The 14,348-nt window shown below is 40.4% G+C and overlaps 1 protein-coding gene across 1 annotated transcript in view; it reads left to right on the forward strand.

The window, feature by feature from the left end:
• Positions 1–594: 594 nt before the first annotated feature.
• Positions 595–14,348, forward strand: part of KIAA2026 (KIAA2026 ortholog) — a 164,692-nt gene continuing 150,938 nt past the window's right edge. Inside the window, exon 1 of the mRNA XM_007946324.2 lies at positions 595–1,169. Coding sequence (XP_007944515.1) covers positions 595–1,169 — 575 coding nt within the window. The remainder of the gene's footprint in view (positions 1,170–14,348) is intronic.

Genomic DNA, 14,348 nt, shown 5'->3' on the forward strand with positions numbered 1-14,348 from the left:
CTGGGGGTAGCTGAATGCCCTCCCCCTTCTCGCTCTTTCCCTCCCCTCTCCTTCCCCCCCGCCCGCTCAGCGGGGCTTCTAACTGACAGTTGTCGCCGGGCCTGTCCGCACCGCCTCCCCCTGCCCGGGTCCCCCGCAGGTAGAAGGGGGCGGGAGGGGGTGTGAGGCAGAGAAGGAGGAGCTGTAGTCGCCGCTGCCCGGCGTTGCGGCCCCTCCAGGGAGGCGAGCCCCCTCCCAGCCCCGCAGTTGGCCCGGGAGGGGGTGGGGCGCCAGGGTGTTGGGCCTTGCGGACCGGTGCGGAGCGGGCGGGACTCAGAGGGTGAGGCCGGCCGCGCGCACCGCTGCCGCCGGGGGGAGGGGGGAGGAGGGCACCGCGGCTCTCCTCTCCCCCTCCCCGCGCGCCATGTAACCCCGCCCCACCGCGGCAAGCCGAGACCCTCGCGCGCTGCGCGCCGAGCCGGCGGTGAGGCGAAAGAGGCCGATGCGGCCGGGGCTGCGCGGCGCGGCTCGGCCGTGAGGAGGCGGCCCGCGCTCACGCGTCCCCGGCGCCTCGAGCGGCTGCTGCACACAACCCTGCCCGGGCCTGCTGCGGGCATGAGCGCGCCCGAGACGCTGGGGAATATGGAGCCAGCCGGGGAGGAGGAGCGGCCACCGCCGACGGCCGAGGACGAGGATGACGAGGAGGCGGTGGCTACCAGGCCGGCCCGAGGGAGGAGTGCCGCGGCGCGGGAGGATGAGGCCGGAGGGGATGAGGAGGCGGAGGCGACGCTGGTCGGGGGTGTACGCTGCAAGGGGCAGGAGCTACCCTACGAGCTGCAGCAGGGCTACCGGATCCTGGGCGAATTTCTGCAGGAGAAGCACCGCGGCCTCACCGCCCCGTTTCTACAGGCCGTGGGGGGCGTCGCCGGCGGGGAGGAGGAGACGGCCGAGGTCTTGTACGCCGGGACTCGGGGTGGCCGTGCTCTCCAGCCGCCCGGGACAGGTATGTGTCTGTTGAAAATGGAGGAGAAGTTCTCCCGCGGCCAGTACGCGGGTATCACCGAGTTCGTGGCAGACTTCAGGTCGATGTTGGAGACGTGCTACCGCCTGCACGGCGTGGACCACTGGATTTCCAAGCAAGGCCAGAAGCTTGAGATGATGCTGGAGCAGAAGCTGGCGCTGCTCTCTCGGTAAGCGAGCCCCGGCCGGGTGGGACTGACAGACCGACAAAAACACACCCTCACACGTGTCCGTGGGGGGCCGGGCCTGGCCGGGGGCGGCGCTGATAGGTGCGGCGTCGGGTCTGGGACCGGAGGAGGGGCGGCGGGCAGGGCCCCCCCCCCAGGCCTAGGCCCCAGAGGAGGGCCGAGGGGAGACGGCGCGGTGTGCAGTGACTTGGTTCCCACAGGCAGAGGAAAAGTTTTAGGGAGGTGGCAGGTGATTCGCAAATTACAGACAGTTTAAGTACGAATTTACTTATTTTTGGTATTTTTAAAGGGAGAAATATCGTTAGATAAGAGTTTTGACTTACGTGTAAGGTGATTTGGTTTGGTTTTATAAAGTGGTTTCAAGCCATTAGAAAAAATGCCTCTTTTTCTCCCCGTGTCGGCCATCAGGTTTTATGGAGTGTTATTAAATGTTTACTGATTCCTCAGGCGCACTCATTTCAGCTGGGGAGATCGAATTTTTGCAATAATAGGAAACACGGCAACCCAACTTTCTAATAAGTTTAGACGCTTATGTTTACTCATCCAGAAATCATAGCAGTTTCAGTGGTCCGGGCTTTTAGTATGCTCCTTCCATTATATCTGGAGTCAATTCTTTTTTTTTTTTTTTTCATAAAAGGAAGTTATCTAAGACTGGAAGCTACTAAGATGCATGTATTGATTTTATAATCACTATATAATTGATGTGAGCCAAATTAATTTCTCAGTGGAAGTTCTTCAGGAGTAGAAAAATATTTGAAGGTTGTTGGTAGTTGAATTCAAATACAATTGATCGTTTACTAGCTGAATGAACTTGAACATGTGTCACTTAACCTTTTTGGCCTCAGTTTCCTCATCTGTAAAATGATAATAGTAGTACCTACATCACAGGGTTGCGGTAGGATTAAGTGAGTTAATAAATATAAAATCACCAGTGCTGGGTATATGGCCAGTATAAGTGCTAGCCATTGCAGAATTAATTTGAATAAAATGAATCCTTCATGCTTGAAACTCTACATCACTTTTACAGACTATCTTCTGAAAAATTATGCTAACAATTTTTTGGTCATTGACTTATAATAGTAACTTAAAAATAAGTTCATTTTCAAAGTTTTAATTTGTCTTTGTTTACAAGACAATCAGTGACTTCTCACTGAAAACAGTTAAAGAAATTTTCTTTAATTCTTTCATAAAGTTGACTTATTTGGTAATGAGATAATTACAAGTTTGCTTTGTAAATTGCTTTTAGTGCCATTTTTAGTGACAGTATGCCTGTGTGGTAGATTTTAACAAAGCACTCAACAGTGTTCACAGTGCTTTATGGTTAAAACTCACATAAGAAACAATTCTTTCATGCATGTCATTAATTTTGAGTAGTTAAATATACTCTGAATTGAAGTCATATATTTTTGACTTGAAAGTAACGTTGGTGTTCATGTAGTCCAAACTTCCAGTTATACAGATGTGAAAACAGGATCCAGATTAGGCCAGAGAAAGGCTGCATGAAAGTGTTAAGAAATAGTATATAGATTTAAATGAATTCTAAGCTTTTTCAGAAGCACTGTAGACATAATAAATATTTCAGGGGTCCTGGAAAGGAACAGGGAGACTGTTTTCTCTTTTACATTCAGGTAGATTTCTCAGTGCTTAGAATCATCATTCCCAGTGGCTAGTGCTCAAATACTATATTCCCATGTGATCTCATACTTAGAAATTAAACCTATAATATTATATAATTAATAAACATCATAATGCTGTTTCACATTCTTAGGCCAAGAGAGGTAGAGCTCTTGCATTTTAGTAGCAAAAGTATGATCATCTGAGATAGTCAGTGTTTGAGTGCCTCCCTTTAGTATTTAATAATACGTAAATAATACGTAAAATAAGAAAAAAAAAAAAAACTCGCTGCTGTTGATTCGATTTGATTCATAGCCACCCCTCCTTGGGTTTCCAATCTGTGGTATCTACAGAAGTAGATTGCCCAGTCTTCCGTCTGAGGAGTGGCTAGTGGGTTTGAATCACCAGCCTTCTGGTTAGCAATCAAATGCCTTAGGCACTACACCACCAGAGCTCCCCTGTAAATAATAGGTTTGCTAAGTTTGGGGACACTGGTAAATCAATTTTTCTATAGCAGCCTAAAATCTGAGATACTGCTAAATAACTGCTTTGGGCACAACTTGAAGAAAAGCATAAGTGATAGCTGTTGGGAATGAAATTAGGATATATAGATGCTCTAGAGCAGTATGTGAACATAAATATTATTTCTAGCAAATAGATGACTTAGATAACTTATTTATAAATATCTAAAGTAATGATTTAAGGTTTTTTTTTTTCCCCCTGTCTTCTGGCATATATTTGCAAGGCACTGAATTAGCTGCTGTTACTATTTTCAAATTTCTGGAGTAGAGCCTTATGGCTGCTCCATATACTACTACCAGTGGAAAATAAAGTACTTTAGATGAAGAGGATGACACACTGTCATTAGAAAGCAGCTCTAATGGCATTAATATCTTGGACACATTATATAACTTGAATCTCGGTTTCTTCATCTATACTATGGTGGTGTTAGATTAGATTACTTGGTGGTACAAATATTTGCGTGTTTCCTAAAGTTAGACATTCTAGTCCCTGATAGCAGATGAAGGCGCTGCCCCTAAGTGGTTTATAGTTGAGTAGGGAAACAAAAGATAAAAATAAACTGTAATGATTCTATAATGAAGGCATGTACTAAGTGCAAGGAAAACTTAGAGGAAGGTGACCTAAATCTGAAAGAGAGGGGATAAAAGTTGTTATGGTGAGTGAGAAGAGAAATGAAGGGGAAAGAGACTAGTTAAAAGGTATTAAAGAGAAGTTTATACTTAGACTCTTAAAGGAGTGGACAGTGCTACTGGATTTTTTTCTAGCGGGTGGAGGGCGTTCCAGAATACTGAATTACACTGAATGCAAGGCATGAAAGAACATAGTGTTTCTGGGAATTGCAAGTAATTCTGTATGGCTACAGTATGGTATCCAGAGTAGTGTCTTCACCTCAGAAGGTCTGCATATTGGGGTCATGGAAAAAAACGCTAGAACTTTAATATATCTTTTTATTTTATCCTTTTAAAATTTTCTATTTTTGCATTTTGTTTTGTGGTGTTTATAATAGTATTACAAGTATATGATCTATAAATAATTTATAAATATCACAATGGTGTTATATATCTATATGTCTGTATGTATGTGTGTGTATGAGTATATAGATGAAATGTTTGTGATAGAACAAGGGCTAAAACAACTGAGGTATGTTGCTTTAGTTTCCAAAGACTGGTTAATTGCACTAATGAATTCCATATTTAGCTGCAGATGTGTGTACTATGCTAAAGTGCTACCACATTTTGAAAATCCAAATACATCTTTTTAACGTTAATATTAAAAATAAAGTTTTTGATACCCACTCGTATAGATACTATTTTCTCTATTAGACAACATATCTGTTCTCAAGAAAGTTATATTTTAAATTGCATTAATTTGAGGCAGCTGTGAGAAATAGCAATTAGCGTTAGAAATGGATAAAAACATACTAAGTGGAAAATAATATAAAATATTTAATGGTTAGGAAGTTATGCTCAGCGCTTGAGAAATTGTCCTATATTAATAAGAATTTTTGCTTTTCTGAAAATTAATTTTAAAAAGATGATATTTTTAAAAGCTGTAAGACTAATATGTAGCCATTGATGACTTTTCCTAGTTTTTAAAGCTGTAGTTAAAGGAGAAGCATCACCAGTGACCTCAATAAAGATGATTTAAAAATTTTATTTTTGACTATTTAAATTTAAGATCATCTTTTGGTGAAAATAAGCTAGAATACAATATATCCTTGTTAGCATTGTTCTTGACTTCTAAATTAAGTTGCTGTTAAAGAATGGTACATGTAATGGGTTAATAAGGCTGAATGGGCTAAAATGAATGGACTAAAATGTAGCTGAAGACATTCGTTTTGTAATTGTTTTTTTAGTTGACAGAGTATTATTTTCCTTTGGAGATAAGAGTACAAAAGCATCATCATGAGGCCTCAAAATTTTTTAGACATTTCCAAGTATAAATAGTAACTGAAATAAGAATGAATTTTGTAGTAAACTGATTTTCATACCCTTCTAAGTTTGAATTTTTTGTTGACTTGTTATATGAAATTAAGATTAAAACCTGGAAATTAACTAGAAATTTTAACAAGGTGCTTATTTCTCCCCTGTGGTCTAATTCCCTCTAGAGTCTGTAATTCAATCTATTTTTATCTAAATATTTAAACATTTTGAATCTTTGGTAGTAGAGTTTGGCTTTGTCTGTTGTGTGGAACTATAGAATGTTAGAGCTTGGTATTCCATGTAATTCTGTTTGTTGTAGTTACCATTATTTATTTTTTAAAAATGTTATTTAGGGAAAGTTTAGTAAATACTTAAATGCAGGATAAAGGATTTCAGTTAATAAGGCATTTATGGAGTACCTGTGTTGTTTTAGGACTTGGGGTAAGCAAGACAGTCCTTACCCTCAAGATATTTAAAAGATGGTAGGAAGAAATACACACTGGGGTATGATAGAAGATAATATATATGCTATATATAATATATATTAAAATGTGATTTTCAAACTTGTTCCATTGTCAGCACACCTAGAAATCATGACATCATTTGCAGAACACCCTGAAATGTTGCTATATTTTACTTAGCTGTATTCAGCATTTGAATTTTTGCTAGTTGGTACAGAAGGCCTAGTTTATCCTTTAATTGAAGAGATTCTGTCTAAAATGTTGGGTTTTCTTTTTTTTCTGTGCAGATTGGGAGAACATAATCACTTTAAAATTTTTGATGGTACAACTTGGTTCAGCTCATGAGCATAGTGCTCTTAGGAAACATACTTTGAAGATGACTATAATAAGCTATATTATAAAGTATTAAAGTATAGAGGATGGACAGTAATTACTGCCGGGGGCAGGGAACTTTTTTTTTTTTTTTTAATTTTATTGTGATTTGGGTGAAAGTTTACCGAGCAAATTCACTTTCCATACAGCAGCTCACATACACTTTGTCTCATGACATTGACTGCAATTTCCCACAATGAAACAGCTCTCTGCCCACTTAGTTACCTCTTCCGTTTGTCCTTCCCTCCCCTGCACTCCTGCCCCCTAAGCTATCTCCCAGTGCATACACAGCCTTTTTATTCTTCCATGATTGATCTCTCCAAGGAGTGTATCTACCTAATATAAATGTTCAGCTTATATGCTTGTCTTTTGTTTGGCTGGAAGCCACAGTAGTGGGTACCTGAAGGGCAGCTAGGGGCCATAATCTCATTGGTTCCATCAGGCTCTATCAGACCAGCAAAACTGATAGTTTTTTTTTTTTTTAATTTTGAGTTTGGTTCCACATTGCTCTCCCACTCTATCCAGGATCTCCTACAGAGATCCCCCTCCAAGTGGTTGACAGGGTAGCCAGCACCATCTAGTTCTTCTGGTCTCATAGTCATATAGGCTGAGGATCGCATGGTATACCAGTCCCTTAGAATAATTGTTTCCATGTGTCTTTGGTTTTCTTCATTCTTCTTTGCTCTGGAGGAGGAGAGACCTATTGTTGCATCTAGATGGCCACTTGTAAACATTTAGGATCCCAGTCACTTTGCACCAAAGCAGGATGTGGAACAATGTTTTGGGTATATGTTATGCCAGTTGAGCTTGATGTCCCCTGCAACCATGGTCCCGAGGCCACAGGTCCAAACACTTGCTCCCTCTGGGTAGCTGGCTGTGGCTTGCTGAAGAATTTACAGGCGAGTCTAGGTAGTATAGATCCATCACAAATTTTAACAAAAGGGGCATCATGATTTTGCTAGTATTTTTTTTGTTTATATTGTGATTTGGGTGAGTTTACAGAGCAAATTCACTTTCCATACAACAGTTCACATACACTTTGTCTCATGACATTGACTACAATTTACCGCAATGCAATAGTCCCCCTCTCACTTTCTCCCCATAGTTACCTCTTCCCTGTATCCATCCTTCCATGCACTTCTCCCTCTGAGCTGTCTCCCTGTGCATAAACAGCCCTTCTGCCTCCCATGATTGTTCTCTACAAGGAGTGTATCTACCTCAGGTAAATATTCAACTTATATGCCTGTCTTTTGTTTGGCTGGAAGCCACAGGTGGGGGTTCAATTCCAAACCTGAAAGGCAGCTAGGGGCCATAATCTCTGGTTTCACCAGGCTCTATCTGACCAGCAAACCTGGGTCCCCCCCCCCCCACCGTGATTTTGACTTTTATTCCACATCATTCTCCCTCTCTATCCAGATTCTCCTACAGAGATCACCTTCCGAGTGTTTGACAGTGTTAGCCGAGTACCATCTAGTTCTTCTGGGCTCATAGTCATATAGGCTGTGGATTGCATGATGTTCCAGTCGCTAGGACTAATTGTTTCCATGAATGTTTGGTTTTCTTCATTCTTTGCTCTGGACGAGGAGAGACCCATCATTGCATCTAGATGGCTGTTTGCAAGCTTTTAAGATCCCAGTCGCTACTTGCCAAAGTAGAAGATAGAACAATGTTTTGTGTAGTATGTTATGCCAATTGAGCTTGATGTCCCTTGCGACTATGGTCCTGAGCCTGCAGGTTCAGATTTTGCTAGTATTTTGAAGCTTGAAGGCTGAAATGTAAGGAGAGAAAATGAAGGAAGGAAGCAAATTAAAAGACTTTTGAGTTAATTCCAGCAAGACATAGTCAGCAATAGTAATAGAAAGGTAGACGTGGATATAAAAGAGATAAATGCATCAGGCAAAAGAGTTAAAATAGCAATATGTTGGATTTAGGATGTGAAGAAGAGTGCAGTATCCCAAATGAATTTGATCATTTGAGGCAGGTGAGGAAATGCTTTCTCAGGCTCGGAAAACATGAGAGGAGTCTTTCAATTGGAGTTGTCCAGCTGGAAACTGTCAGAAAGGAGCATATGGAGCTCATCAGAATGATGGGCTACAGATGCTGAATTAGGAGTTAACCTGCAGAAGGGATTGTGTGAAAAAATGGGAGTGAACAAGATTGGCCAGGAGAGTTTAGTAAAAAGACCAGGGGACCAAAGGCAGGACTTTGTATGAGAACTGGCTGTCTTCAATCTGGGAAATCAGAAGATTAGAAGGATTATGATTAAAATACATGTAGTTGTTGTTGCTGATTGCCAGTGAATCAGTTTCAACTTAGGTAACCTCATGCATGCAGAGTAGAATTGCTCCATAGGGTTTTCAAGGCTGTGACCTTTCAGAACCAAATTGCCAGGCGTTTTTTCCAAGGCACCTTTGGGTAGAATTGAACTGCCAACCTTTAGGCTAGTAGTCCATTGCTGAACATTTTTGCCAGCCTGGGACTTCTAATATATATATATAATGTATATGAAACTGAAATAATTAAGAAGAGGCAGTTAGTTAATGAAGGTGAAAAGAGCTTATTCTGGAATAAGTAAAAGGTTTTATTTGAAATACAGCAAACGTGTTTTTGTTGCTAGTTGCCCTTGGGTTGATTCTGATTTATGGTGACAATAACAGCAGTGTGTGTGCAGAGTGGAACTTATCCATAAGGTTGTCAAGACTGTAATCTCTCAGAAGCAGATTGCCAGGCTTGTCTTCCAAGAGGCTTCATGGATTTGAACCACCAGCCTTTCAGCTTGTGGTCAAGCGATCAACTGTTTGTGCCACCCAGGGACTCCTAGTAGAGACCTTCTTATTTAAAGAGGTGGGAGCTCTGGTAGCATAGTGCCTAAGGCACTTGACTGCTAACCAGAAGGCTGGTGGTTCAAACCCACCAGCCACTGCTCAGAGGGAAGGTTGGGCAATCTACTTCCGTGGTGATACTGCCTCAGAAACACAAGGAGGGTCGCTACGAGTCAGGTCCCACTCAACGGCATGTAACAATAACAACAACATTTAAAGAGGTTTTTGTTTCATTTGAAAATATTAGAAAATGATTTAGATTTAATATGATAAAAATATCCCAATAGATTGTATTGTGTTTTGCCTTGTAGTCTGTTTCTCATTGTATTTGTGCCTTTGTGGTTTTTGTTGTTGTTCCTAAGAATCAAACTAGAGCAGGAAAAAAAAGATCACGCCTTTGGAGAGAAGATTCAGTCCTTATCATAGCTCTGTTTTAGTTTTCAAATCATCTCTAGGCTATCTCCATAAAAGTAGAGTTGCCCGGAGCACATAATGGTCGGTTCCATTGCGTAATCATGAAGCTTGCATAATAATACGAATCTTTAAAATTCATATTAAATTACTTGAGTTTTTTTTTTTTTTTAATTGGAAAAGACTAATAAACCCCGTGATACTGCCTCGGCAACCCAAGGAGGGGTCGCTATGAGTTGGGCTGACTCGATGGCACATAACAACAATAAACCCCAGTGGTAGTATTACGCATTACCAAGCCCTCTGTTATACCGTCATCCACCTGGGCCTTGTAAATATTCTAAAATTAATTGTGCTTAAAAATCAGGATATTAAGTATTTACAATTTTAAAACAGACTAAGGAAAACCAGTGAAATGTCAGTAATGGTTAATGCTAAGTGGAGAGATATTGAATGTTTTTCATTTTCCTTTTTTAACTTTTCTGTATATTCTAGATTTTCTAGACTAAGCATATTTTATATTAAAAATATTTTTATTCAAGGCAAATCAGTATTTAAAATTTTGAATAAACTATAGGAGTTCTGGTGACATAGTGCCTAAGGCATTTATTTGACTGCTAGCCAGAAGGCTGGTGGTTCAAACTCACCAGCTACTCCCAACCACTCCTCGGAAGGAAGGTTGGGCAGTCTGCTTCCTCAGAAACCCAAGAAGGGGTCGTTATGAGTCAGATCTGACTCCATGGCAGTGATTGATTATATGGATAAAAAACTGGATAAAAAATAGTTATTACCAAGGCTGTAAGACTATGTTAAAAGTTGTAACTCTAGGTAATAGAACAAAAGTCATTTTTCCCTTCCATTTTTTCTAATTTTTAATTTCTACAATGACTTTTAATTTTTTTTGTAATATTCAAAATATAAAATCTACAATTTTTTAAAAAAATGTTTAAAGTATTATTTAGCACATGAAATGTCAGGAAGTCATCTCTTTTCAAAGGATAGCTCCTTCCCTCAGCTGCATCTCATTTGTTAGACAAGTTTTCTTTCACTTAGTAAAATCTCAGTTTATAGTAACAGTAGTTTTGGTTTGTAAAAGCTTAAAGGTTAACAGTAGTTGTATATTATAGTCTTTTTTAGTCTAGAAACGTGTGCTATACAGCCTTCCTATAACAGATGTCACCAGTTAGAATATTACGAGTTATTTACCTTATGGCAGTTCATGTTTTATGTTTCTAAGATTGCTTTTTATTTATGATGGTGGATTGCCTAACAAATACAGTAGGTGTGATAGTTATGTTTGTATGTCATCTTGGCTAGGCCTGGTTGAGTGGGTGGGCAGCTGGATGTAGAATTCCCCATGATGAGACTGGTAATCAACTCCATGGTGGAAGCTACTGGGAGCAGCTGAGTAAGCTGCCTTTGGTAAGTGGTCTGCTTCCTGTATATAAGGAGAAGCTTTGAGAATGGTCTCTAGCCTATGGCACTCTTGGACCCTGCATGTAGCCGTGTCGTTGCTCAGCAGCCTGCTATGCTCTGCCAACCTTGGGACTTAACAGTGGACTTAACTTAATGGCCTGCTGTGTGGTTTGGTAACATCAGGACTGTGCCTTTTTACTTGTCAACCTGGGGGCTTCTCAGCCTCAACAGCCAACAGCTGTCTGAGTGAAGAAATGCCTCTAGCTCCAGTGGACCGGGAGCAGGAGGCAAAGCTGGACCCCAAGGTTGAGGGGCTTTCACCCAGCCCCTAGAGCTTGGCACTTTGAACTTGGACTTAAAGCCTCCAGATTGTAAGAATAAACTCCTGTTTGTTAAGGCCATCCCATTTGTGCTATATAATTGTCAGAGCTGCACTAGGTAACTAGTAGGGGATGCTAAAATTCTACCAAATATATACTTCATAGAGAATTAAATGACTCTTGTCAGTGTTTGTCCTAGTGATAAAAACAGTCAAACCTCATTTTGAGCTGAAGGAGAAAAATAAACTACCTACCTAAAGAACTACTGTAAGAGAAATGTTTTTCCATAGCAGCAGTTCTAAGCATTGTTTCCATGCTAGACCATAAACCCAATTTTTGACATACTTTAATTACTTTAAGATGGTAGACATAAATGTTAGAAAACAATCAGTAAGCAAAATTGAAGACATGTTTTATATTTACCTTGAACATTTGTGCTTGAGTAAAAGCAGGTTTAAATTTGACTGTCTTTCCACAGATATCCTGACCTGGCTCCCTCACTTCTTCTCTGGATGCCTTCTTATCTACAAGCTATTATTGGCCATCCTGCCTAAAGTAGTATCCCTCTGCCTGATAGTTCTCTATCCCCTTAACCTCCTTTATTTTTCTTCATAGCATTTATTGTTACCTAATATAATTGGTTGTTGTTGTGATGTGCCATCAAGTTGATTTTGAGTCATAGCAACCTTATGTGACTGGCCCATAGGGTTTTCTATTTTCTAGGCTATCATCTTTATGGGAGCAGATTGCCAGGTCTTTCTCCTGTGGAGCCACTGGGTGAGTTTGAACAGCCAAATTTTTGATTAGCTGATGAGTGCTTAATCATTGCGCCACAGGTCTCCTTATACTATAATTGAACTATGTTATATATATTGAACTATTTCGTGTGTGTGTGTGTGTGTGTGTGTGTATTCCTCTCTAGACTGTAAAATCTATGAGGGCAGGGACTTTTTCCTGCTTGGTTTGTTGCTATTTCACTTTTATAACTGTTACATTGAAATTAAGCAGTAGATGATTGTAAGTTCTGGAGGTCATTTGAAAGGGTTCTTTTTTTTTTTTTTAAATTGTGATTTGGTTGACAGTTTACAAAGCAAATTCATTTTCTGTACAACAGTTCATATACATTTTGTTTGGTCACTCTGCAATCCCCATAATGTAGCAGCTCTCTTTCCACTTTCTCCTTGTTGTTACTTTTGTGTTGTACCTTTCTTTCCTATGCATTCCTGCCCTCTGAGCAATCTTCCTGTGCAAATACTGCTCTTCTGACCTCCATTGGTTGATTGTTCTAAGGAGTGTACCTACCTGGTGTAAATGTGCACCTTAAACACATGTCTGCTGCTTGGCTGGAATTCACAGGAGTGAGTTCAACCCTAGGCCTGAAGGATGACTTGGGGCTGTAGTCTCACCAGTCTCTGGTCTTACCAGTCTCTATCAGACCAGTAAGCCTTGCCTTTTTTTTTTTTTTAATGATTTTGAGTTTTGGTCCACGTTTTTCTCCCACTTTAACCTGGATCTCCTGTTTTGATTCCTTTCCAATTGGTTAATGGTGGTAGCTGGGCACCATCTAGCTCTGGTCTCAGGATCACGTAGGCTGAGGTTGGCATGGTGCAGTAGTTCCTTGGACTAATTGTTTCCGCTTGTCTTTGATTTTTTTCATTCTTCTTTGCTCTGGATGAAGAGAGACCAATTATTGCATCTTAGATGGCTGTTGGCAGGCTTTTAAGACCTGAATCGCTACTTTCCAAAATAGGATGTAGAGCAATGTTTTTGTGTAGAACAGTGGTTTTATGCCAGTGCAGCTTAGGGCTCATGGGCCTAGTGACTCACTCCCTCGGGGTGTTTGGCTGTGGCTAAGAAGTTATCTTAACTTGGCCATAGCTATAGTGTATATATTGGCATTCTTAAGCACATACAAATAAGTATGTAGAAATATCATCTGCCAGATTTTTATATGGTCATAGTTATGTTCCCTTTTGCCTAGTCATACCAGATCATTCAACCTGTCTATCCGTGTATCCACCCATAGATAAATGTTTGCTATTATTGATAATGCAGTATTGTGTATGTAAAAGTGTTTATCTTTGTTGTCTGTACCTCTTGTGCATCTCTCTCTCTTCCTTTTCCTTAGTGTTATTGTGTCAGTCACTTGCTTTTGGTATATTGCCATGCTCTTCACCCAAATCGGTACTTGTCTCTTACCTATCTAACAGTTTTCCCTTCTCCCCTCTCATCCCTGGTAACCAGCAAAGAAAATGTCCTTCCATATGGAAATCTTTTGTTGACTTTTTTACAATAGTGGATTACTACAATATTTGTCCTTCTGTAATTGACTTATTTCCTTCAGCATAATGTCCTCCAAGTTCATCCATGTTGTGAGGTGTTTTACATATTCTATATTATTTTTCAGTGTTGCTTAGTATTCCATTGTGTATATGTGCCATAGTTTGGTTATCCATTCTTCCATTGACAGGCACTTAAGTTTTTTCCATCGCTTTGCTCTTGAGTAAAGAGTAGTGCTGTGATGAACATAGCAAAATAAATAAATAAATAAATTCACTGTCATCGAGTCAATTCTGACTTACAGTGACCCCCTTTGGGTTTTCGAGGCAGTAAATCTTTATGGAGGTAGATTGCCCAATCTTCCTTCCACAGAGTGGCTGGTGGGTTTGAACCACCAGCCTTCTGGTTAGCAGTCAAATGCCTTAGGCACTACACCACCAGAGCTCCTTGTGATGATGCATATATGGGTATGCATGTATCTATTCATGTCCTGGCTCTCACTTCTTTGGGATATATACCTAGTAATGAGATTGCTTGATCAAATTGTTTTTCTGTTTCCAAGCTTTTAAGGAATTGCCATACTATTTTCTGCAGTGGTCATATCATTTTACAGTCCCACCAGTAGTTTACGAGAGTCCCAACCTTGCCACATCCTCTCCACTTTTTTCTGTCGTGTTGAACTTTTCTATTGGGGTGGAATGGTATCTTGTTGTTTTGATTTGCATCTCTCTAATAGCTAATGATCGTGAACATTTCTTCATATGTTTGTTGGCTGGCTGCATATCTTTGGTGAAGTGTCTGTTCATGTCTTCTGCCCATTTTTTATTTGGATTGTTTGTCTTTTTGATGTTGAGGTGTTGGAGTTTTCTATAAATTTTAGAAATAAGTCCCTGGTCAAATATGTTGTTGCTGATTATTTTTTCCCAATCTGTAGGTTCTCTTTTTATTCTTTAGGAGAAATCTTTGATGTACATAAGAATTTAATTTTCAGAAGGTTATCTAGTTTATCTTTTTTTTTTTT

The sequence above is a fragment of the Orycteropus afer genome, unplaced genomic scaffold, assembly GCF_000298275.1.
Source record: "Orycteropus afer afer isolate SDZICR_OR568_19922 unplaced genomic scaffold, OryAfe1.0 scaffold00156, whole genome shotgun sequence".
In the NCBI taxonomy this organism is placed as follows: Eukaryota; Metazoa; Chordata; class Mammalia; order Tubulidentata; family Orycteropodidae; genus Orycteropus; species Orycteropus afer.